At 45.7% G+C, this 26,911-nt stretch overlaps 1 protein-coding gene across 3 annotated transcripts in view; it reads right to left on the bottom strand.

Moving 5' to 3' along the window:
* The window catches only part of PELI3 (pellino E3 ubiquitin protein ligase family member 3), a 243,360-nt gene that overhangs the window by 141,306 nt on the left and 75,143 nt on the right, over positions 1-26,911 (bottom strand). For all 3 annotated transcript variants that reach the window (XM_069207963.1, XM_069207964.1, XM_069207965.1), the window contains exon 2: positions 19,805-19,960. In XM_069207963.1, the coding sequence (XP_069064064.1) occupies positions 19,805-19,959 (155 nt within the window). In that variant the 5' untranslated portion in view covers position 19,960. The remainder of the gene's footprint in view (positions 1-19,804; positions 19,961-26,911) is intronic.

Here is a 26,911-nt window from a genome sequence, read left to right as displayed (position 1 = left end):
CCATATATCTGTGCTTTGTTAAAGCATTTCTAAAACTAATGCCTGCATTGCAAAAGAGTCAGGACACCACTGTACCCAAAATAAATCAGCTGTCCAAGAAACTATACTCATCATGTCCTGTGATTGAAAGAGCAGAGAGCTGAATGGCACAACCTGAGGAGGAAAAAAGCTGCCATCTCTATTGCAGCAATTGAATGTCACCCGACGAGGGATCTTCAACTGGTCTCCGAATCAACTTCCAGATGCTTTTATCTAAATAAATCCCTCATCTCAGTTACTTGAAGGCTTCCATTTCTTTTCATGAATAAAATGAGGCAAGGAATGGCCGTGAGTGACAACTTTTGGCCTCCTTCTCTGTCTATCTGCTCCTCGGATTCCAGACCCTCTCTTTGTTGGCAAGCAATCACTATAAACAAAATGGAATCCATCTTATCTTCATTAAAAACCCACTTACACAACCATTCACTTCATTCCTCAGACGTTTTGCATCCTTTACCACACAACCCTAGATCTCCAAATAATTCTATTCACCAATGATGTGTGCAGGACTTAAAAAAGGTGGCATGCTCCTGCTGCTAAAAAGAAAATCTTGCTTAAAACCCTACACTAAATAGACCGATTAGTGACCTCTCAGTGCTAGTGGATATTCTTGAAAAAAATGTTGATCTCCTAACCCGAAAACTACCTGAATGTTGTGGACTGTCTCTCTGCACTTCAGTTGTGCTTTCTGCCCACATCTGGGGAAGAGAGTGCCCTGCTCAGGATCTGGAACAAAGACCTGAGATGTGCAGATGAAGGAGCAGGATGTCTGTTAGTCATGATGCACCGCTCCACAGTCTTAGGGCCTGATTTAGATATTGGCAGACGAGTTACTCTGTCACAAAGGTGGGAGATATCAAGTTCGCAGAAATCCAAATCCCATTATGGCCTATGGGATTTAGATTTCTGCAGACGGTATATCCTTAACCTTTGCGACAGAGTAACTCATCCACAAATACCTAAATCAGGCCCTTAGTCTTAATTAATTTTGTTAAGCAGCGCTAGGCTCTGTGACCCATAGTTTAAATCCTTTCAACAGGATTTTGCCCACACTGAATTCCTTTGCCTCCCACGAAGACTAATCTGCCTGCGGCAGTATCACAAGGCTTGCATATCACATGTTTGATTTAATATATAACTTGAGTTTTAACCACTTTTAGGTTGGGCACGTCATCATTCAATTGTTTAAAGAGGACACAGGTAAATGTTTACCAGAAAGTTCACCTACAGAATCTGGTTTACGAAATGTGATGCTTGAGTTTGCAACAGTTCTCTGCAGGTCACAATTATCAAAACGGAGTATACTGTGGATGGGATGAAGAAATGTTCCTTCATAACATCACTTCTAATCGCGGAACTGTCCAGCCAAACTCTTCCATCCTGCGACAAAGTTCAAAACATTGACTGTTTATGTCATGCTGAACTTTTTTCATCTACTTTGGAAACTAAGCCCTATTGTCCTCTTATCATTCAGTCCCACAATTTGGACTTGGTTTTGTTGCATAGATCTGGCCACTCTGAATTTGGAACCGAGATATTGCGTCTTAAAGGTTCGCCCGGGCCCTGATTTCAAATTTAGTTCCCCAGTAACACCATGCAAACTCTTAAGTCCAGTGTCTGGCTGACACCCCAGCTAATTGGATTTTCTTTATTGTAGTAATCTTTTAGTGTGGCATCCTCTGCCGAGAGGTGAGGTATCATAGGGGATACCTTACAAAGTGCTATATCCACTTTCAGCACCCTTTTTCTTTTATGACTGTTGATTCCTGTAGCACCCTACTGGTTGTTCTCTATTACGTCTTAGCCACTGCTCTGGAACAAAGTGTTCACTTCGTCCCAGTGATCTCTACCCCCCCTCAGCATACCCAGTAACTGTTCACTATGATCATGAGCTTGCCTTTGCCACCCTAAACAAACGCTGGGATATACTAAAACCCAGCTGCCATTTGGGTGGTGGAGTCTGGATAGTAACTATTCTTGCAGTAAATTCAATTGCACAGGTTTAAACTCACTAAGAAGTCAACGCTTCACCCACAAATAGTAAGATACCAGGATGGTGGACAGGCAGATAATATCCAGCTTGATAAAATGCATTTCTGTCTGGCGTATTGGCCCTACTGGCAGGACGTAAATAGGCATAATACAACTGGAGTTCCCTGAAGAATGTTGTGACACCACAATCATTCCCATAGCAGAACACTAGACTTGGAGCTGCTTGTTATAAATATCTATTGTCTATCATGTAAATGCGATCAAAGTGTTGCACCTGAGAGGTGCTAACACTTTGTGTCATTTGTGTAGGCCAATGTCATGTATTTGAATTTATATCATTTGCTTGCAAACATGTTAGCGCCATACCAATTCTAAGTGGGCATTTCCTTGAAAAGACTATTTCATTATATGCCCTCTAATAATTTGTCATACCCGAAAAATAAGTATACATATATTAGTAATACATTGTGCAAGTATAGTTTGAACCAAAATGAGTTATGAATTGGATCTGAAGGCATTCTTCATAGAAAGGGCAGTTAATCCAAAGGTATTCTGATGTACAAAAAACTAAAAACTATTTAATTTAATTGATAAAATAATTAAAGTAACATCTTCTCTTAATAACAATGTCAGAAAAAAGTAGGGAGTGAGGGTTACACTTGATACTCATAACACAGGGCAGTAATTTAAACTGCATATGAATTAACACAACAGGACCTTAATTTATTAGACAATAATTACAATGTTAAAATATAGAATAATTACACATTAAGTTAAATACTAATTACAATATTTAAAGGTAATAGTTTTAGAGTCAAATAAATGTATTAAATCAATCTAAATACAATAAACTATCAAATAAAAAATAAAAAAAATGAAAGGTTAAAGTGGAGGTTAGGGAAATGGCTGCTTTAAATATATAATCTACCAAATAAACTGGATGGAATAGATAATAATTAAATAACCAGAACAAGGAGACAGAGAAGAGAAAATTGTAAAAATAAGAAAAAACATATCTCTAAGAGAAAAAGGCAGATGAGGAAAAAACTGTGAGGAAATGGCAGGAAATGAAATGCAGAGAAACTAGCTGTACTCATTTACTCACTTCACCTGAACAAAGAACTGCCTAATTGGATTAACTTTACGTGCAAAAGTACTTATGGACAAGAAACACTAATGGTAAGTGTCAGAATCCACAACAGATGCTTTCTAGTGAAATAACTACCAAACGACAAAAAAGAGACATCACTTTGACATTAAAGGCTGTATAATGCAACTAACAGGCTGGCAAAGGGCCACCAAGGGCAGAACATTCAGTGTGTTGTGACCCTCACAGTACCAGAGTAAATAAGTATAAACTGACCTGCAAAGTGTAGGTTTACAGTCAGAGAGCTTGTGCATGGATTTATCTACCCTCCCACAGATCCCCATCATTATATGCTTAATCACTGAAGATCCCTTTGTTTTCCTTATCTGGCTGGCCATATCATGACCAGCATGCACCGATTTTAGCTCCACAGCTGCACTACTTTGATCTAGGTTTCCTCCACTTACTTAGCTATCGTAAGGTGTCCCTGCCTATGCATTAACAGCAGAGGGTGAACAACGCTAAATGTGAATCTCCATGGCAACTTTTCAGTTTGACCAGGTTCACACAGTGGTCCAAACCAGTGCACACCCATACTAGTAAAGCCAAATATTGCTCTAACAGAAGCATCTAAGAACTAATGCTTTTCTCATCAACTCTGTCTCATCACAGCACCCTTTTCTCCAATACAATGTAACAATCCATACAAAAATGCCTTCTGATTCATTCTTGCCACGTGTGTGCAATTGTACCTCAAGTGCTCGGGTCCCTGTAGCATAGTTATCAATGCCATCTATATCCAACTGCATTTTGAGTCATCCTGTCAAACTCCATTTAATCACTGCTGTCATCTGTGCTCCCCCTGCTTTTGAAGCCACCGGCGCCCAATTAAAGTTTGAGTCATTTTTGCACCCAAATACATTTTGAGTCACCCGTGCTCAACTGAATTTTGAGTCACTGGAGCTGATTCGCATTTTGAGTCGCCTTTGTCTAATTGCATTTTGTGCCCTCTAGACCAGTGGTTCCCAACCTTTTGATTTCTGTGGACCCCCATTTTATCAATACTAGAGCCCGGGGACCCCCACTGAATCATTATTGGAACACGGGACCCCCACTGAGTCATTACTGATAGCTGGGACCTAATATTATTACATTTTTTAAGCTGTCGTGGACACCCTGAAGAGGCTTTGCGGACCCCCAGGGGTCCCCGGCCCACAGGTTGGGAACCACTGCTCTAGACTAACTGCATTGAGAGTCTTCAGTACTAATTACATTTTAAGTCTTCTCTAACAAGTTACTTTCCAGCCATATGTTCCGATTTTAGTTTGAAGCATCTGTACACAGCTGCATTCCAAATCATCTGATCAGAGTTGCATTTTGAAGCACCAGGGCACAACTACATTTGGAAACATTTGTGCCCAATTGCATTTTGAAAAAGGAACAGATGATTGAGGGAATGCTGAACAATGGCAGACATTCACCCCCAGTCACAGATCTGGGCCTAAATCCATTGTTTGCTTGCTTGCCACGCCATTCTAGTTTGGAGCCAGCCATACGCAAATCAATCCTGACCTTGCTCTCTGTTGGAAAGAGTTCAGCTCCAACTGCCAGGCCAGGGCCCTTCCTGGACCGAAAACAAGCATCTTGGGACCGGTTTTGGGTTATCACCCCTCATCAGATAGGCCAGCTTGAATCCGGTGGCACACCGAGCACACAACTGCCATCTGGGCATACCCATCCCACTTAGAGTGACAAATGCATAAAGAAGAGATGATGGACGAAAAGCTGAACAATGTCAAACATTCACCCCCCCATTCACAAATCTAGGCCTAAATCCATTGTTTTTTTGATTGCCACACCATTCCAGTTTGGACCCATCCATATACAAATCTCTCTTGTCCCTGGTCGCCATGCGAACGGTTCAGCCAGAAGTGCCAGGCCATGTCCTCCCTGGACTGGAAACAAGCATCTTGGGACCGGTTTCAGGGTATCACACCTCATCAGCATGGCTAGCTTGAATCTGGTGGCACAGCGAGCACGGGAACTGCGTCGGGGCACACACTTGCCACTTAGGGCAACAAATGCAAAAAGACCAGACGTTGGACGGAATGCTGAACAATATCAAATATTGCATTTTGAGTCGTCGTCTGTAATCTGAACTCCATTAAATTTTGAATCATCTGTGCCAACTGTGCTAAACTGAATTTTGGGTAATCAGAACCAGTTGCATTTTGTATTTTCTGTACCCAACTGCAATTCTAGTCTTTAGAACCCAACTGCATTTCAAGTCTTTTGTGTCAGCTGTGCCAAACTGCATTCTGACACAGACATTCCATTTATACCCACAGCTAAAACACATAGGTAATCCACCGTTTCTATTAAGTCCTAGCCCACCCAACAAGGCTAAAATCCATAATCCTAAAAGCTGATATCCCGAATATTTGGACCTGGGAACAACCTTGGCAACAATCTTGAACTCCACATCCCTCTCATGCACCTCCCACTTGACTGAGCTGACATTCACACATTTCCTTTTCGCATAACTCGTTTGAAACACCCAGAGAACGGAAAACTCTGAACACTGTCTAATCTCTCGAGATCCTTTATAAAGATAACTTTAACTTTTTACAACAATTCCAATACTCTCTCCACATCGACTTAAAAGAATATTTTAACAACGACCATATTGACTAAATTAATTTTACAGAATCCCTAATGTAAAACTAAAAATCAATACTTCACAAAACCAACATTTATAAGTACAACAGCAGAAAACTTGAAAAGACATGGCACGTCATTATCTTACCCACAGACCTCATAGTCCTTAATACTGCATACTCTGCATTTAACATGTTCAAAGGTAAAACCAAATATTGCTTCAAGACCATTGAAGAAGCTGAAAACGAAACCAACGCATGGTTCAGATCGTCAAGCAGTGTATTAATTAACTCTTGCTGCCCATCAGCCTCCCCTCTAACAAGACATCAACTAATATGAACCATTTCATCAAAAACACAAATAACGGGGGAGTGGCCTGGCTGCCGATAGAGATGGTCACTTGCTAGAGGAGCTCCGCATGCAGGAGGCCTGCAATGGCGATGAGGGAGCTTGCAGCGCCTGAGGAGTGAGACACAGACACCGCTCTTCTTCTGGGAACGGGACCGGAACTGATGCGGCCCCTCTGTCCCGAGCATCGGCGCAGCTGAAGTCCCGGGACGATCTGGCCTGCAGTCAGACGAAGTTGGGGCCCTAGCATCCTGCCCAGAGCCGTGGGCTTGATTTTAGAGTTGTACTCGGGGGACCGGCCAAGACCACGGACGAGCCGCCGAGGAGAGGGAGGCCGGAGCAGCAGGTGAGTGGGGCGGCGGCGGTGGCACCTCTCCTCCTCCCTCTCTGTCCCCCCCCCCCACCCTCAACCACATTCAGCAGGGGAGCTCCCACGTGGCACGGGAGGGCCTGTGCGTGCTGGCAGAGTGAGGACCGGTCACTGCTCCACTCAAGGGGGCGAGATCAGAACTAAAGTGGACGCAGTACCCCGATTGTCGATATGACCCAGGGAGTGCCGTCCTGATGGGAGTGGGGCCTGCTATCCTGATAACCTGCTTGGCTCAACCCCGGAACTGCACCCAGGGGACTGGCTGAGACTGCAGGTGGCCCATCGAGATGGGGGAGAGCGGAATCACAGGTGAGCAAGTCGGAGGCGTGGGCAACCCTCACTCTCCCTCCCCTTCTCACCCTGCCCTCAACCACAGCTGACCGGAGGACCCCAGCGTATCGCAAGAGGGCCCAAGCGCAACGTGACATAGCCTGTTGTACCCTTGCTAAGGGGTGCCCACACCAGGAGCCCTGCGCAACGGCGCACCTGAGAGCCGTGCAGAAGAGGGGCCTCGGGATAGGCCCAACATGCAGGGTGTGGAACACCCCACGATATCCGACAGACCCTGTGCCCGGGAACTTGGGAGCCCCCCCCACTGCCATTGCTACCAGGCATACGAAGGGAAACACACAGCCTCACCACACTGCAGCGCTCAAACCTGGGACGCAGAGGCTGGGATAAAACTACTATAGGTGGAAAGGTCACCTGCCTTACCTGACAGGATGCACCTCACCCAGGGAGACTCGCTCCAACGCATCACCACATTGCTCCCCTCCCACACACTTACTCCTACGTGCTGCAAGAATTCAACCACTGACTTGAATTACTGGCTGCATCCTCTCCACCTCAACATTGCGATCTCCAGCTATGAAGCCCTAGCTTGCGGCACCATAGGGACAACACATCCTGCCCTGCTACGCTGCCCCGTACCCCGGCAGCACTCAGAGCCAAAGTTCTGCACACACAGAAAGGGACTCCCTCCCCTCCCTCCGCCAGCCCTGCCAAACACGACAACTATGCCTGGGGACCAACCGTCTTGCAAGCCAGCCCGCCAGCTACTCTTTTCGGAGGCCCTCCCCCAACATCGGCCAGTACCAGCGACGACGTGCCCCCGATGACTGACCCACCAGAAACTGTGCAGACACCCAACTCAGACATCTCCATGGAACGCATCCTAAGCAAATCACTGCGGTTGGCAGGAGGCTGGAGGGTATGGACACTAAGATCTCGGATCTCACAGCAGAGTCCAGGTCCATCCACAATGACATTGCCAGCTTTCAGGATAGGGGGATGAACGTCTTTCCCTCGTGGAAGACAAACTCAACTCATCACCCAAAAGAGACCACGAACTTCAGTACCTCAGGGACAAAATCACGGACCTTGAAGACCGGGGTCGCAGGGACCATGTCTGCTTCTTCGGGATCCCGGAACAGGTGGAAGGTATGGATGTCAAGGCCTTTCTTATTAACAACATCCCCACTATGACAGGTCTCACATTTCCCCCCTGCTGGAATTACAGAAGGCACATTGCCTAGCCCAATGCGCAAAGGCCAGGAAGACAAACCCCGCCCCATCATAGCCTGCTTTCTCTGACATAACCAACCCCGACAACTGCTAACCGCTGCTCACACTCACGGACCATACCGATATGAGGACCGAGAGCTGAGAATGGCCCCAGACTTCTTCTGAGACACCAACTCAAAAGAGCATTCTTGGAGATGCACCTCCAACTCTGCCAACTGGACATCAGAGTTTGGCCTGTTTGAACCTGCATGGGTGATGGTCACAAAAGATGGCAAATCCCAAGACTTCCTTGACCCCCAGGCGTTGCGCCAATTCCTGGATAACATGCTACCGCAACCCATGGATTCCTCATCTGCTTCTGCCTGGACCACACCGGAGCCACAAGAAACATCTCCCCATCCCCGGCATCATGCAACAGGGTGGGGACCTACTGGCCTGCGGTCTTCCAGGAGGAACAGACCCAACATTCAACTCCTCCGATCACACAAAGACAGGGAAACATCTCTACAAGCGATGGCAGATCTTACCCACGACCGTGGCAGAGACAAATCCAGGTCCCCACTGAAAACCGTGTCTGAGAGGGACTGAGTATCGGCCCCAAAAGTCCTCGTTCATGTTGCAACAGAATACGCCAGGGCGAGACATCAACATTATCTCTGTCATCTCTTTGGACTTGTTGCGTACAATGCACACCAGCGACTGGCACTATGGTCCGGAGACTCTGAGACTGTAGCCTTCACTAAACGGTGGAGAGCATAGCCCTATGTGCGCTGTTCTTGTTCTTGTTACTGTTTATTTTGGTTTTGACTGGACCACGAAGTACAACATACTATGACACACAATACCTGCCTCCACTCACAGGCTGGGTTGCCGCCCATTTCCCATCACTCGCTGCTTGCTGACACCCCCCCAAACAAAAATGTCAACCGCTATGACCACGCACCACCGCTTATTGACCTTCCCCTTGCTAAGGGGTGCCCACATTAGGAGCCCTGCGCAACGGCGCACCTGAGAGCCGTGCAGAAGAGGGGCCTCGGGATAGGCCCGACATGCAGGGTGTGGAACACCCCACGACATCCAACAGAACCTGTGCTCGGGAACTTGGGACTGCCCTCCCCCACCTTACCCCCGCCGCCATTGCTACGAGGCATCCGAAGGGAAACACACAGCCTCACCACACTGCGGCGCTCGAACCTGGGACACAACATCTGGGCTAAGGCTAATATAGCTGGAACGGTCACCTGCCTTACGTGACAGGATGCACCGTACCAAGGGAGACCCGCTCCAACGCCTCACCACATTGCTCCCCTCCCACACATTTACTCCTACGTGCTGCAAGGATTGGACCACTGACTCAAATTACTGGCTGCAACCTCTCCACCTCAACATTGCAATCTCCAGCTATGTAGCCCTAGCTTGCAGCACCATAGTGACAACACATCCTGTCCTGCTGCGCTGCCACATACCCCGGCAGCACTCAGAGCCAAAGCTCTGCACGCACAGAAAGGGACTCCCTCCCCTCCCTCCGCCAGCCCTGCCAAACATGACAACTATGCCGGGGGACCAACAGTCTGGCAAGCCAGCCCGCCAGCTACTCTTTTCGGAGGCACTCGCCCAAAATCGGCCAGAACCAGCGATGACGGTGCCCCCGATGACCGACCCGCCAGAAACTGTGCAGACACCCAATGGACAGCGCACCACTGCTTATTGACCTTCCCTCTACAAGGGGCTCACCTCCTCCAGAACCCTGCTATGACGGGGCCCCCTTCCCCATTCCCGTCTTACAGGACCTGGCCATGAACGATGACTAGAGGCTATAACTCCCATTTTTAAGGCCTTATCTCTCCGCCATTGGCCTCCTTGCCACACTATCTCTCCCCGTGATGGCATGTGACATTCTCCACTGTGGGTCCCCACTACTGCAGCACAATCTCTACCCACCCTCCTGCCCCCTCGCCGACCATGACCACGCTCCATACTTTTTAATGCAGAGGGTCACTTATCTTTGATACCAGCTGAACTCCTCAGGCCTGGCACCTACCTCCTATACACAGAGACAAACCATCCTTGAGGAGCCCCCTCCCCTGCGTAGTCCGCGAGTGGAGCCCTGCCCCCTTACGGCCCAACAACAGGACCAGCGCTGGCGTCCTGCCCCCAAGTATATCGCCCGTGGGACATCATTCTTCTCCTCCCCCCACTTTTTCCACCATCTAGCACTCACCCTATGCTGGCCCTCCCCAACAATAACCTCCTACGGTCCTCACCCTCAAACCAACGGTAAGGCACATACTGTCATACCCTCCTCACCTCACCCCCCTACAGTTGTTGCGGGGGGCCTCCAGCCCTTGGTCCTTCGTGACATCCCTCTGCCCTGCTCACCCCCCACAGATCTCCCTTGACCTCTTTCCTCTATTCACCCAAGACCCCCTCCCATCCGGCACTCTCCACCCCCGCTGACATATCAGGGAACAACCACCTTACCTCACAGTTCACACAGCCTTAGCCTCTCCCCCTCAAAGACCGAGAACCCCCCGAACACTACCCAATTGTCCCACCCTTCGCCCCTTCTCTAAAGCTAAATATTCTCTTCAGAGGATGAGAGGGCGTCATTGTGAACACAGGGAAAAGACGGGCGCCTCCTGGCAGCACAGTTACACCTGTAGGAAGCGGCATTCGCCATGCTGGCTATCGAAGACCCCACCGGCAGTATCACTGCATGCCCCGAGGACATGGTCCATGAGTTTGCTAACTTTTACAAAGACCTATATACCCCCGAAACAGTGGAAGATCCTGAGTGCCTTACCGCATTCTTAACGGATCTCCGGTTACCTACACTCACGGCGCAGGGCAGAGAGCTCTTAAAGGGAGAAATCAGTAAGGAAGAAATTGCACAAGCCATCACCAAACTCCCATACCATAAAGCACCAGGTGAGGACGGATTCCCAGCTGAATTCTATAAAAGGACAGGCGCAGAAGTGGTGGATTCCCTGTACGAGGCCTTCCAAGAAGCGTCCGCGACTGGCACCCTTGGGCCCATTTCCAACAGGGCGACCATAGCAGTCCTATCCAAACAAGGCAGGACCCCCTCACTATGTGGTAGTTAAAGGCCAATTTCCATCCTGAACTGGGATATCAAAATACTGGCTGGAGTCCTAGCTAACCGATTGTGGAAGATTATCCCATCCCTTATTCACCACTCTGAGGTGGGGTTCGTACCTGGCCGTTCACCCAGGAATCATCTGCAATGCTCGCACACACTTTATGGTCTGCTGAAGACGTTCCTACTGAAGCTATCACCCTGTCTTTGGATGCGAAAAAGGTGTTCGATAGAATAGAGTGGTGGTACCTCTTCCGAGTGTTACACCACTTCAGATTGGGCAACAAATTCATTGATAAAGTGCGTTGGCTGTATGAGTCTCCCACGGCACAAGTGAACGGCGGGGAATTCGTGCCTGATCCTTTTCCCTTCAGGTGAGGTACCTGGCAGGGATGCCCTCTTTCCCCGCTTTTGTTTCTTCTAGCAATGGAACCCCTTGCAGCTGTCATACGGCAGGAGCCAGCTCTCCCAGAGGTCCCAGTACCAGGGGGCATGTCCAAGATATATCTCTATGCAGATGAAATCTTGCTTACCCTTATGGATCCCCAGCACCCTCTCCCAAGGCTACAGGATCTTCTTTTTGACTTCACATCGTTCCCAGGTTATAGGATCAACTGGGACGAAAGCGAGGCACTGTCGCGGCACACTACCAAAGTGGCAGTCATAACCTTTCCCGTCTGATGGACATCATCCTGCCTCAAGTATCTGGGCATATACCTAAACAGGGGCCTGGAATGGGTTGTGGCCGACAATTTAGACCTGCTGCTCGAAAGCACCCAGAAGGACTTTTTGCGAAACTGACCCACCTCGGTCTTTCCCTCTGGGGCAGGGTGCAGGCAGTACCCATGGTGACCCTGCCATGTTTTACCTATGTCCTAGGCATTCTGCCCCTGCGCAATCTGCTCCCCCTGTTATGCAACATCAACCGAACCATACGCTCATTTGTCTGGGGCAGGGCGAGCCCCCGCCTCTCTTGCGCTAAACTGATTGCCCACCGCTCCTGCAGAAGTCTTGGCCTACCCTCTGTGGAACACCAGGCGCTGGTTCTACATTTGCCACAACTCAGTTACTTGATGCCGGGGACGGTAGACCCGCCACAATGGGTCCAAATTGAATGCGACCTCATGGGTAGTTCGCAGAGCACAGGCTTCTTATACGGCGCAGACAAGGCCAGGCTTCGGACTACCAACCCGATCGTGCAAGCCACAACAAAATCCTGGCAACGTGGACACGAACCTTCACGAATACGCACCACTCTGGGGTAACGCCAGACTCTGCATAGTAGGCAAAATGCTCAACTGGAGGGAGTAGCGGAACGCAGTTATCACACACTTGGGACAGATCGTAACGGCTGGTTCCCTAAAACCCTTTGATATACTGGAGATGGAATTCAGCCTCTCCTCCCATCAAGCCTGTAAATACACGCAATGATGGCACTGTCTTAATCAAAGCCTGGGACCCAGCCAATGGCACATACCGTCTTTCCCGGTGCTATCCACCCTACGAGTATGGGGCAAACATTGTGGCGTGATGTCGGTGTTACACAAGCTCTTGACATGCCATCTCTTCTCTCTTCCCCTCTTAAATACCCTTCGTATCACATGGCAAACAAAACTTCAAACAGAATTCGACCCAAGGGACTGGGCAGAACTCATTGAAGCAAGCGACCGAAGGGCCAGGGAGACGCGTATAAAATTCTGCTTATTCAAAACATTACAAGACTGGTACTGGACCCCGACCGAACTAAGAGCCGCAGGACTACTACCCCATGCCAAGTGCTGGCGATGTCCTGTCACCCACTGCGACATATCAACCACGCTAGGAATGTCAATGCGATACCAGGTTCTATGCTTTGGCTCTGATTATATCACATTGTAAAGGTATTCCAGATGGGGTGCCTCATGTTTCAAGGCACTCCTTTGCACCTTTCCTGTTTGACCCTAACCTTTGTCTCATGCTTAATAAAGAATTGCAAAACAAAAAAAGACTAATAACATTCGACACAAATATTGACGCTGTCAACCCTGCCAACTGCACCCTTCACATTACATGCTCCTCCAGCATTGTTTCCTCCTAATATCATCCAACTCTCATCTTTTTATAAGTCTTTTTATAAGACAATGACACACTTCCTTCTCTCAGAAATCTACCTTCACAACAGCTCGTACACACTACTTGAAGATCATCTATACCTTCTGAAAACTTCTTTAAAAAAAAAACAACATAGACCCACACTATCTGCACAGTTAAAACTACATCAGTCATCCTCAACAAGGTGTTCAAATGTGCCAGCACACTGATACTCCATGACCATATACATCATCACGACCTCCTTACTGCCTATCAGTCAGGCTTCTGAAACTTTTGTAGTGCCAAGACACTTCAGGTTGAGAGCAACAGTCAAATCAATGTTTACAGTGACTCTTGCTTCACCATCTATAACAGGGTCCTCCTCAATACCATCTCCCCATACGTGGGCTGCTCCAGTATAGGCTTTCGCTTCTTTGTTTTTTTCCTATCCAGTCGAGCACAAGTACATCAAGCATCAAAAACACTTCTAGCATTTAAGAAATTACTTCATCACAGACGTGTGAGTACGCAACAGCAAAGCATTTCTGTGCCTGTACATGTGTTTTGGTAATTTAATTCAGACAGGTGTCTTTGTATCTGTCACCAGATACTTGCATGAGCCTGTACAAAACACGGTCAACCAGGGTGCGATAAGTGCGGTCTGTCTTTCCCTAAAACTCTGCTACCAGATGAACTATGACTGTATGCAAGTTTTCTTTTCCACTGGACAGTAACACATTTGATTTGGTAAGCTGCAAAGAATACTCAACTGCACAGCAAATTTTATATGAACTGTGTTTGATGATTAAAAGAAACATAGCCTGCAATATTAAACTCGCAAAGCGAATGGCCTACTGGCCCCCAAATAGATAAGCGCCCCTTCCACTTCAACTATACCTTTGATAAATAGAACCTACTGACTGCGCATAATTAACCTTCAAGTGTTAGCTGCTCTCAACATTAGAATTAACAGATCACTCGATCTTGGCAGGACATGTTTTTATTTGTAGGTTGTATTTTACAGATCATTGCTGTTAGGTCTATTAGGTTTAGTTCAATAAAATACTGATTACAAGTTGCATACATAACTGTACGATCTGTTAAGTTCCGGACCTTTGGAGCTGGTTATATAATTGACATTTTTCAAGGCCTAAACATTCATGCATAACTCGTCTTTTCAAGACAGGTAATACGTCTCCCAAAGTTCTAATCTTACTTAAAAGCATATAAACTGTACCTGGACCTTTACCAGTCTTGTAGATTGATTAAGAGATCGCATACATTAACACAGTATGTTGACACAAGGCACCCCATCTCCAGATCTCTCTTGGAATCAGACATGCTGCTTGGTTCTTATTCATTTTATAAAGCTTGCTGTCTTACTCAAGCTAGACGCAATCAAGATGGAGGAGAACGATGCATTCACAGAACTACATGCACTTGGATGTCTTGGTCCGCTTCCTCACCACAAACGCCAAGTCTCTGGATTTCACACATCAACCGTCTGCCTATGCACTTGTAACACATATAATTGCACATAACTCTGATGCCACTGTAAAGCGATTTGCATCCGACTTAGGGCTAGGTCACACAATAGAAATACCCTTGATATAAAATCAAATGTATAAATGCTGACATACTACTTCTTGCTCCTATTTGAAGTCCCGATTCAAAGAACCAAATACAATAATTTTTAAATTATTTTGTTTTTTGACCCTTCACTGGACTGAATGTATTACTAATCTGGCTTGCATTCTGTTTCTTTGTCACCCAAACTGTTCTCTTCTAAAGTTTCAATGGCTGTGCAAAATACACTGCATGTTCATTTTCAAAAATAAGTACGCTACAGGACTGTTGCTGGGGACTTTTATAGGGACTTGTAGTCCCACAACCAATGTAAGCCCTGAGGATGAGGGGCAGGCATCTCGCTACAGATGCACTATAAAGCGCCAACTGCTCCCACGCATCACTGGACACTGCATGCCTGATGCTGGAGACTCTGCTAGGGACTCGTGGTCCCACAACCACGGTGAGCCCTGAGGAGGAGAGGTCTGCAACTTGCTGCTGACGCGTTATGAAGCGGAAACAACGCCTGTGCGGCACAGGACACTGTATGCCTGCTGCTAGAGACTCTACTAGTGAAACGTAGTCCTACAACCACCATAAGCCCTGAGGAGGAAGATCCTGTATCTTTCTGCCGACGCGCTATAAGGCGTCAAAAACTTCCCTGTGGCACGAGATGCGCCCGGGCCAAGGGCAGGCCCATCTTGTGCCCATCAGCACCAGATGTAGGCAGGGCAGGGCCACCTACCTTGGCCCTTTCATCCTTTTATTAGTGTGGTGACTTCACTGTTCCAGTTCCATCTCCTATCATGTACCAGTACCATCCAGCCACACACAAGGGACTGTTGAATAAGTGGATCCCGTGCATGACTGCCTTAGCACTGTGTGACTGTGCGTCCCAGGATCCCAGGGTGAAGTCTGGGTTATTTTTGGACTGCAGGGTCGCCACTCAAATTGGGAAGAGGTAATCTTGGCCTTCCTTACTCTAACTACGCACCACAAAGGTGTTGACTCCCTGCTCCCTTGCCCTTCAATAAGCTACTGTATCAGTTTAGGATTGGCTTAGAGGATTCACTTGCCTGGTTGGCTTAAGATTCTGAAGTGGAGAGAAGCGGAAAGTGGGGTCAAGGCAAGGTCGAGCTCAACCCTTACTGGGTTTATCAGAGAGCGGCGGGGCTGACTAGTAAGGAAACTGACCTGGTGGAACGCTGTCTATCTTCATCGCCTACCCCCTCCAGGCCCTCTCCTTGTGAGAGCAGGTAATTGCCTACTACAGCCTGTATGCCCGCACCAGGTGCAGTCGGGCCCATGTTACAGCCCTGTTTCACTCAACAGTTCTTCCCCATTAACAGGTCGATTGACTCTCTTCTAATCAGGAATGTCCCATTAGTAATGGGAGCGTGGGCCTAGAAAGCATAGGTGAAACTTCTAGTACAGCTAGGCTGGTGCCTCTTGATCATGAGAATGGAGCCCACCTGGGTGCCATTGGTGCTACGACCTACCCCAGCACACCCACCCTAATAGTGCTCTCCACTCATACAGAAAGCACCCGGAGAGATGCTCTGGAGGCCCTAGTGCAGCCCCATTCTTCCTCCCCATCCCATTCCAGTTAAATTGGAACACTGCTGGAATTAGGGGTCTATTAGGAGATCCGGACTGGGGCATTTTTGTGGATAATCTTGACATCTGCCTTTTTCAGGAAACATGGGATTAGAGCAAGTGAACAGATGTGGCTACAGAAGCTACAGAGTTGCATTGAGTGCTGGGTGCCCTTCTGGTGGCACTCTTCCCTATTCCGTCATGCCCCTGTTCCAGGATTCCCCGGATGTTCAAGGACCGGTTTTCTCTAGGGCCAATTCACACACCCTTATGATCATCAATATCTACAATAGGAGCAGTAGCTACAGACAAGAATCGAAAACACTACAACTTCTGGACAGAGAACTAAGAGAGTATGCAAACACTCATCATGTGATTGTAGCAGGGGACTTCAATCTTACATTTGAGCCAAACATCTTGGCTAGCAATCTGTCTAGAGATGAAAACAGGGTGTGGGGTATTCTGGACCTAGGCCCCCCCGAACAGGAGACATTTTTCAAGAGCAGCGCTCCAGGTTGTGGACCATCCCACATGGGATTCAGACATACCATGGTCGCTTTCCTTTAGATAAGCTTCTTGCCCTGACTTTCAGATGGGGCGCTTACCAGAGTACAATTGAATATATCCTTTTGGATGTAAAACTGTGGAGTAAGCTGGACGATATGGCTATAGTTGGAGAGAGAAGAGAGTGACCACATCCTTTTGTCAATAAACTTAAAAATGTTTCAATGACCCTCCCTTGTGCCACAGCTGCAGAAGGCTTTGGCTTTTAGAAGGAATGTGAGATTGAAAATAGTAGGCTCCTTGTAGGAGGGAGTTAGGGCCATGTACTCCATCCTGGCTACCCATATGGAGAGAATGTGTGCTAATTGTGGCGAATAACGATCTGATTCTGGTTGAGCATCAATAGCATTTGCTAAGCTGAGGAGTGTCCTAACTAAAGAGAGTGTGGGTTTCCCTAAACCACGAAGAGGATTGTTCAACGACAAGTGCAAACAGGCTAAGACAGACCTCTTACAAGCGATAAAAAGAAATAAAAAGGGGGGGGACCCCAGCCATAAGGGAGCATAGGGCCAACTATCGGGCTAGTTAAGTATAAGAGCAGCAAAAGTAGGACAGGAGGAGGATATGTGGGCGGACTTACTAGACGGTGACCAGAAGAAGTTCTGGCCCTTGATTATCAGGAGTAAAGGGGGCTTAGTGAACCTTGCAGAATTTCCATTCTACCCGGTGACTGGGTTGCCCACTTTGTGAGACTGTACTCCCCCAATTATGTATTCGAGATTCAACCTGAGTGTGGGGCGCACCTAGTATTAGGAGTCAGATTTCTCATCCAGTAACTTTTTCTCCTTGAGGAAACTGAACATGCAGTGGTCTTGTTCAAGCCAGAGAAAGCCCCATGTCTTGATAACATTTCAGCTGATGGTTTAAACTTAAAGGTATGAGTCCCTTATGTTTATCTGGTCTCCAGTGCCATTGCAGCAAAGGGGCTACTCTCGCCTTCCTGGAAAGGGGCGGAGATTGTACAAATCATTAAAAAGGGAGACCCCAGTGTGCCCTCCAACTACCGCCTTATTAGTCTTCTCGACAACCTTCAACAAATATTCTGTAAGCAGGTACCTGAGCGGTTGTTGGACTGGCGTGAGGAGAACCAGGTAGGATTCAGGCATAAGGTAAGCACCATTGACCAGGCTTTCCAGTTTCCCCTGGTCAAATGGAAGGCGGAAGATATGGCAAAGGGTAATCTTTATGTGGCATTCATCGATCTGCGCGCCGCTTTTACTTTGGTCTCTAGAGGGAAGCTAATGGAAGTCCTCCAGGTAATGGGTACCCCCACATGGCCTCCTTCGCCCGATTAGATTTCTCCATGAGGTGAACTACGCAAATGTAAGGTGTGGGGGTGAAAGAAGGAATAACCAATTATTTTCCCATTAACTAAGGTGTACATCAGGGCTGCGTTTTTGCCGCAACCCTTTTTCTCTTATATATTAACAACTATACTGCTTGTCTATCGAACTGTGTGAATGATTCCGCTTTTTCTGGTGGGGGTAAAAATATCAGCCCTCCTTTTTGCAGAGGATACTTTGTTGCTGTCTAAAACCAGGAGGGTTGTGTGCAAAATTTGATTGACAGTTTTAAGCAATTTTGCAGAGACTTCAACCTTGAAATCAACACCTCTTTGACCAAATTCATGGTTTACACCAAAAAAGGCAGAGTGAGAGGGGTTATCAGGGTGGGTCCTGAGGTATTGGAAAGGTTACGGGACTATTTGGGCATTAGGTTAGATGAGTCAGGATCCTGCAACCAGCAGATTCTAAAGATTACCCTAATTGTGAAACACCAGACAGGTGACATTCAGAAGACTGCCAAACAAAACTGCCTGGTCTCCTATTCTTGCAGCAGTGGAAATTTACAAAGGTGTAAGCAAGGGGGGCGGCACTGTACAGGACAGAACTATGAGCCATTGCAACACAGTATAGCAGAAAATAACTTTCTCAAAGGTCTTTTGAGTTCAGGGAAGGGCACACAATTGGTTCAGTTCTGCCTGAACTTGGGATCCATGAGATAGAGTCAGTGCTAGCATTAAGACCCATGTTGTACTGGATTCGAATTTAGAGCTCTGACGAATTGCCCCATCTTAAGAAAGGCTTGGAGGATGTCATTTTGGCCAATGGGGTAGGGAAAGTAGAAGGGTTGGGGATGCTTAAAAAGGGTTAGTCTGAATGGGGCCAAGGAAAGTTTTTGAGAGAACCACTGACCTTTTGGATAGTGGAGGCAGTCACTGTGAAAAACTGGTGGAAGACAAAGCCAGCAGATGTAGAGCCCACACATCCTTCCTCAGGAGTTTGACAGGTGTGTTTCTCCTCATAAGTCTGTCTGTAAGGTTGAGGAGTTTTGGGATTTTATTCGCCCAACACTTGCTCAGGCCTTGTTTCTCCAATTCTGTTATGGGTCCCTTCCTGTAGCAGCCTCTACCGTAAGTTGAAGGAAGATGAATCAGGAGTCTCACTGCTATTTGCATTGTAAAACTATGTGTCAAAGCGATGAACATGTGCTGTTTTTCTGCCCCCTTTACACAAAAATAAGGTCTAATTAGATTGTTCCCCTGTGAAGATCTCCCAGTCTACTGACCAGAAGCATATAGATTATGTAAAATTGTGGCTATTTCCAAACCAAAGCGCTAAACATTGTATAAAGACATGCCCTGAACGGTCTTTCTGTGATTGCAACTGATTGATGAAATCCTGTATGTGCCTATTTAAGATATTTATTGTTGTTTTTATCTGTTTTAACAACTTGCTTTAGTTCTTTTGATGGATGCACTTTTGATGATGAAACATAATGTTTTGAATTAGCAATAAACAACACTATACGTATTAGCTGTACACCACATATATGAATGTAATTTACAACAGGCTCTGTCTGGCTCCACAAAGTCAATGATCATGATTGTTACCCCAGTACGATGAGTTCACCATATTTCACTGAATCCTTGTTTAAGATGAAGGCCTCCCCAGGAGACGAAAAGATCTGGGAGGCTTTGGCACAGGTGCGGCGGAGATCCAGGGTCTGTGAGGACACCGCGTCAGCCGTGCTCCCTTCCAGAACCATCCTGCGAGAAAGAGAGAGAAGCAGAGTAGGTATACATGACACTAGAGAAGAAGAAAATAGTAACTCCATCTAAAACAACCTCTCTCCTTGGTCTCTCTGGAGAGGGATGGGGCATCAACATTTAATGCAATTCATCCATTGCATCGCAGGGAATTTCTTGTAATCACTCTAATGTTTCAGTTCGGAAAATAATATACTCACTCAATAAAAACCTTTCACTGCCTCCAGGGTAAAAACGTGGGTTTGATTTATGTAATATTTGAGCTGTCTCTTTAGAGAAAAGCCCTAAACTGGGCAAAGTAAAGGGACGGTATATTTCGTGCCAACTCTTCACTTACTCCGGAACATAAAAAGCTTCATCATCTGAGATGAAAGACATTGTCCATCGCATGTTCACCCATCTTGGGCTCCAAGATAAAAGGGTCTGGGGTCATTACTGCTTTCATTCAACTGCCCCTGGTAATTCCATCAACACTTTGAGTAATCAGTGTAAGAGAGGTCTAGGTGACTGTTTCCACAAGCTCCATTATCCCAGAAATAAATGGTCAATCTATCCTGCAATATCTATGTGGGTTACAAGTACAGGTTTGTTTCCTGCCAGGCTTCCCTTTTGGGCACGAAATACTGAGTAATTACTTTCTATCCCTCCAAGGTCAGTAAGTTTAAATAAAACAAATGCAGCACCAATTCATGCTACCCCTCATTTCACTGAAAGATAGTGAAGTCTGGTTTTTTTATACCATCCATTCATGGACTCTGGGCTAAATATGGATGTTCACAGAATGCTACTTTATATTGATCTCCAAGGTTTTTTGTGTTATTCAAGCAAATTCATCCACCATCTTCCGCGATGAAACAGGTGGGATTTTTCAAGCTGGGATAAAATAAAAACTGCCTCATCCATGCCATGCTTTCTCTGTATAAGGGTGCTGATGCAAATATGCTAATTAGAAATTACTAATGGATGTTTATGTGTTTTGATTAATGAAAAGTTTGTAGAGAAATTAATTGTAGAAAAAATAAAGTGTACGTTTGAAATTGTGACCACGGGGTTTGGCAGCCATTTATATGAAGTTATGCAAAAACTACTAAAAGACATGTGAAATAATGGAAATGTAAAAATAACGTAGTAATATGTCATATTAAGATGTATAACCTATGTTTTACATTATTTTATAGAAGTTAACTTGCTACGGTTAAGGCCTTGATCTTTCCAGGCCTCACACACGAGGAGCTGAAATTCTAACACACTTCAGAAGAAGCTGAATGCATAACCTGACCCTGAACCACCCAATGTTAAAGTTGCTTAGCTAGAATCTTCTGCAATGTACCGAAGGACAGGAGATGATGAAGACAATTTGATACAATTATGTGTAGAGTAGGCTAAATGTACTTGAACTTGAACCAGGACTTGGACAATATGGGCATCGATTGAAGAGGAACATGCAACGTTTTCGATACTTGAAGAGCCGCATGATGAGGACATTGTATAGTGAACCAAACCATGTGATAAAATGAATAGATTTTGAAAATTAATATTATAGGTTAGAGTCATATATGCTGTCTGACTGACCAGTTGGAAAATAGGGGGATGTACTGGGAGATCCTAATGAAAGGTCATGATAAAGGGTTAAACTTCAGATGTGGGAGAATAGGAGTGAGATGCTGATGACGTCAGGAGACGTGGTTCGAGATTTTTCCGTTGGGCTCATACCCTGAGAGCCTGATGCTTGCCGATCTATTGATGACCTGAAGATGAAGACTGACTTTGTTGCTGATCCATTCCGTGGATAGGTAGCTATGACAACGTGACTGATTAACTTGTGCTTTTTCTTCTAGGTACCAACTGCGCTGTTTTGTAGTTTTCTCCTAGCTAGATGTTTTTCCAAATTCATGTTTTCCTATAATGTGTTGCCTGAAGCCCAACATGCCGATGCTAATCTGGGTCAGGTAGGCTTCCTAAGGGGTGACATTTGACAGTGACAAATGACTGACAAACTACTTGCTGAACTCTGCTATTAATGTAATCGTATTCATCTTTATTGACTTACGTCTAAGTATTCTATATGTGTTTTCTCAAGTTCTGATTAGTTTATGGTATTGATAGTGAATAATGAACTAATTCTTTGTGGATTAAATAAAGTTTGTTCTAACTTGATGACTTAGTATTGTAACTAATAGGGAAATAAAAATTGTTAAAACACTTTATGGAGTTGCGAGTATTCATGAATTGATGGTTAGAATTGCTTCAATATTAATGTTTATTAATTGGTTATGCTGATTATTGATGCCATTGATCACTACATACTTAGGATATTCCATGCGATCCAAAAGGTAAATCGGCCTATACGAATCCCCTCGTAAGTTTACTTACTAAGGACCAGGCGCGCTAGCAGTTTTTGGTAGCAGCTTGATGGTTAGTTTCCTTGGAAGACTAGTTATGTGGTGATTACTGGTTATGGTGTCATTTTAAGTTAGGGTTACTTGTTCGAATTTTATGAGGTTTGAATTTAGTTTTTCTGAAATGGCAATTGTAGCAAAGATGATATCCCCTTAAGCCCAGAAATGACTTTCCCAGATCCTGGATCCCGCTAGTAAAAGTTGGGTATGTTCTTGGTGTGTTTTGTGATGGTGTGAATTGGTAGGTTGCGCTTGCAAAAGGCTTATGTAAATTGCAGGTGAATTGTGATGTATGAGAGGTAAAGTAGGGAGTTTGCATACTCAAGATGAGGTTTAGTAGGAGTGTGCATACTCCGCAGCATGAGGGTAGGGAAGTCGTCAACTTCAAATGTGTGTGGCGCTTTGTGCTCAAACATTGTCCATGTGGTTGTTGGCGATGTAGGGACCGTGTGTGGTCTAAGACTCCGGAGTATATTGACAAGTGTAGGAGGTACTTGGTTATATGTTGTAATCTGTCTGGTTTAGTAGGTTGATTGGGCGTGGTCAACAAGTTGGTGTGTGAGTTAAGCGAGTAAGATAACTTTTTCGACTGAGTTTTGGGGAGTCCTATGTGCACCAGGACAGACCCATTGATCAGTTGAGAGTGAAATTTGCGAGTCAAATTTTGCTTGCAAATGTGGGAGACTGAGAATGATCAATAGCTACATGAGCGAAAGGGCCATTAGTGAAAATCCGTAATATTTTGGTTAATGATTTTTGGTTAAGTGCTCGCAATATTTTGCATTCGTTTTTTGTGAGTTGAAGTTTAGGAGGCCAAGCCACAAGACTTTGTCAGACGCAGTGTGTGAGTGTGATGTCAGAGTGAGCTGCCCTGGGATAGGTTGGTTAGTAAGAAGAGTCGCAAACGGATTGGCAGCCGTCCGTAACAGGCAACTGGATGAGTAAGCAGGTGAATGGAAACTTGGGAGTAAAAGCCATTTCATTATTGAATCGAAATAAATAAAACAGGGAAAATTACGTTTTTCAAAGTGTTTAGAATTGCCATGAAAGGTGATTCTTACATTAAGGTGACAGTGGGGGAGCCGACCATACAAAAAATTATCCGGCATATGTTGTAATGGAGGAGCGAGGTGTTGCGCCATGTCTTTGGTTAAAACAGTGGTGCAAGATGACAAATAACTTGGGAGCTCTAGCATTTCCTGAGCACAGAACGTTTAATTTGAGAATTCTGGATGAATTGCGAATGACATTACATGAGACAAAGCCATTACTGAGGCCAGCACAGTTTGAGGCTTTAGCGGTTTGAGAGCTAGTAGCCAGACAGCAACAAGAGATGAATTTTCAGAGGAGAATAAAGAAGGTAGAAAAGTCCTTGGCAGAAGCAAGGTGGGATTGGGAACAGAAAAGATGGAGAACAGAGACATTACAGAGTATTAAATTATTTCCTGCAATCGCAGAAGAATATGAGTCAGAAAAGGAAGATGCTGCTAAGAGTGATAAGAGTTCGGGGACTAAGAAGAAGAAAAAGACCTATGTAGAAGAAGAAGATTCAGATGTTGAGGATCTTATTACACAGTTGTTGAGGGATCGACCTCCTCCATTTGTGGCACATGTAGGGGGTCTAAGTAAAAGTTCTGCCCCAACTGCTCCAGCACAAGGGACAGAGGGACCAGTGCAGACAGATAATGGACAGGTACAAGGGGTAGTGCAGAGTACTCCTATTGCTGTGACTACTCCAGTGGTACAAGCACAGATGCATACACCATTGATACAGATAATTTATCCAGATGTACCAGTTCTTGAGACAGCTTCGAACTTAGTGGTGCCATCGGAGCAAGCGCTCCCGAGGACAATGCTAGTTCAGACTGAGCTGACTCCAATGTTGTTGCCTCAGGCACAGCCCCAGGGTCTGCCGAAGTTTATGCCAGTGACAGGGACACAGTCAGATGTGACACCAGTGATGAATCAGACTATGGGAGTAGCCTTTTCACAAAATGCAAGTGTCAGGGCAGCTCCAGATGCAATATCGCTACCAATTACTGTTGGTCCAGCGGTATCATTATGTGCGCAAAAGAATACAGTTACAGGAGATCAGGGTGACATTTCCCAGAGCCTCGCGAGGAGGAGAGTGAGTGATCATGTTCAGGTGGTATCATCTATGGGTCAGAACTTTGATGGATATAGACCATTAATGGATCTTAGTCCACTTGTGGCGCTTCCAGATGCAGTAAATGGCCAGTGTGAGTCAAAGTTTGAAACATCTGACGCCGCAAACTCCAGGTGCAGCAATGCAACAGGTGCCATTGCCAAATGCAAGTAACATCTTGTTACAGGGATTAACAGCACAGCAATTGAGCGAATGGTTGGATAATTTGAATACTCCTCGAAATACGTCCAAGAGTGAAGAGCAGATAAATCGTATAAGACTAGCTACAGAAGTAACTGAATTTGTTGAGGGAACGATGGGAATAAACAGGTTAGAATCCTACACAGAAGAAGAGCTGAGGTATTTGTGCCCAAGGATTACAAGGGAAGTGAGTAAGATACATCAGAAATTGACAGAGCAGGCAGACAAACATGATATAGAGATTGAGAGAACAAAGCATTTGAAACGAAGCTACAAGTTAGATTTCGAGGCAAAGGATTTCGAGCACATGAGGACAGCAGGAATGAAGGCTCATCTGAAAGAATTGTTGCAGAGTGCTCAGATTTGGGGAGCATTAGAAAAGTGGGAAGGTAGATGGGCAAAGAAGAAGGACAAGCAAAAACGAGATTCACAAGAAGGGTCTGAAGGTGCCCAAAAAGAAAAAGATCCAGTCAAAATGTTACCGATGAGAGAAATTCCAGGAGGGCAGTCTGTTTATGTTCCATGGAACAGGAGTGCTATACTGTCATTCACAAATGATTACCCAAAACTGAGGGAGGAACCGGTTGAGTGGTACCAGCAGACAGATAGATTTGTGAAACTTTCTAAATGTCTTTGGGAAGACTTGAATCTATTGTTGGAAATGGTGGTTTCTGCTGATTTGAGGGTCGAATGTAAGAGGGCAGTGGATTGGCCAACGAGTGAAGGGATAGAGTTACAGGTGCACCATCACCTGAAGTAATGAAACATTATTATAAGGTGATTGAGTTCCTGAATCTCGCCTAAAAATATCGATTGGCAGAGAATTGACAGGACAGTGCAAGAAACTAAAGAGTCGATACATACCTATTATGAGCGATTGTTCAACGCAGTCAAGGAGTACAGTGGCAAGGAAGCAATTGAACAGAAAGACATGTTGCACTTTGTGTTCAGGTTTGTTGAAGGATTGAGACCAGAAATAGGGCAAATGATTAAGAGTCATTTGATTAGTTGGCAAGCAAAGCCGATTGATGAGGTGTTGCACTATGCTGAATACTGTAGTGATGAGACTGAACTGAAGCAGAAAAAGTTGATGGAGAAAGCAATGGTGATGCAAATTAAGGCAGCTCAAACAGAAGTGCAAGGAGCCTTAGTTCAACAGATGACGCAACAGGGAACTGTCATTTTCCAACCTCAGATGAGAGGTAGGGGTTGTGGAGGCAACATGACTCGTGGTCCAGACTTGAGTACTGCAGTAGTTCAGAATGACATGCAGGGGATGAAAAAGATGTTACTGTTTCATCTGTGCGGAAACGTGGAACACTAGAAGCGGGAGTGCCGTTGATACTGCAGGATGGTATTGTTCAGCAAAGTGGTGATGTCAGTACATTTCAAACTGTGAATGTCCCAAGAATGAGAGGAATTAATCCGAATGTTCAGAATCAAGTGCAGAATTTTCAAACCATGCAGCAGGTACAAGTGCTGCATGCACAATTGACCCAGTTGCAACCAATGCAGCAGCAGGTTCCCATGGACCCAGACCGCAAAGGCAGATACCTCAAGCCCCGATAGAACAGCAACAGATGATGCTTACTCAGCAGGTCACAGGTCAGAGACAAGACTGAAGTAATGACACAGTACACCGATTCCCATTTCATAGTGAGGATGAAATAAACGATGAATGGATCAGTGACAGTTCAGATGAAGGACCAGGTATGCTTGCAGCATCCTTAGAAGTAGATCAGAGAGGACCTTTTGTGAAGGGAAAGGTGATGGGTTACAAAGTCTCATTTTTAATGGACACTGGAGCTACACGCTCTACAGTGAGAAGTGCATAAGTTCTGAACTTACCTCTTTCAGGAAGGTCAGTTCAGGTTGTAGGAGTAGAGAAAAGACAATTGACAAATCCAATCACAGATCCGGTACAGGTTGAAATTGGTAACTTCCAGGGACTGCAAAGATTTGTGGTCTGTGACTCAAGTCCAGTATCCCTATTGGGAAGGGACATATTGTGTAAGACAAAATGTTCCATTAGTTGTACGACTACTGGAATATAGGTTCAAACTAATAGTTATAATGAGGAAGAGCAGACATCTGAGACCATGAGTAACAATGTTAATGAGGAATACCCATTGATTGTGTTTTTTCCAATGTTTACTGTGAAAGAATTACTTGCAGATTTACAGGGAACAGTACAGGAAAATGTGT

This window comes from Pleurodeles waltl, chromosome 9 (assembly GCF_031143425.1).
Source record: "Pleurodeles waltl isolate 20211129_DDA chromosome 9, aPleWal1.hap1.20221129, whole genome shotgun sequence".
Taxonomy (NCBI): domain Eukaryota; kingdom Metazoa; phylum Chordata; class Amphibia; order Caudata; family Salamandridae; genus Pleurodeles; species Pleurodeles waltl.
This window is presented reverse-complemented; position numbering and strand designations above follow the sequence as displayed.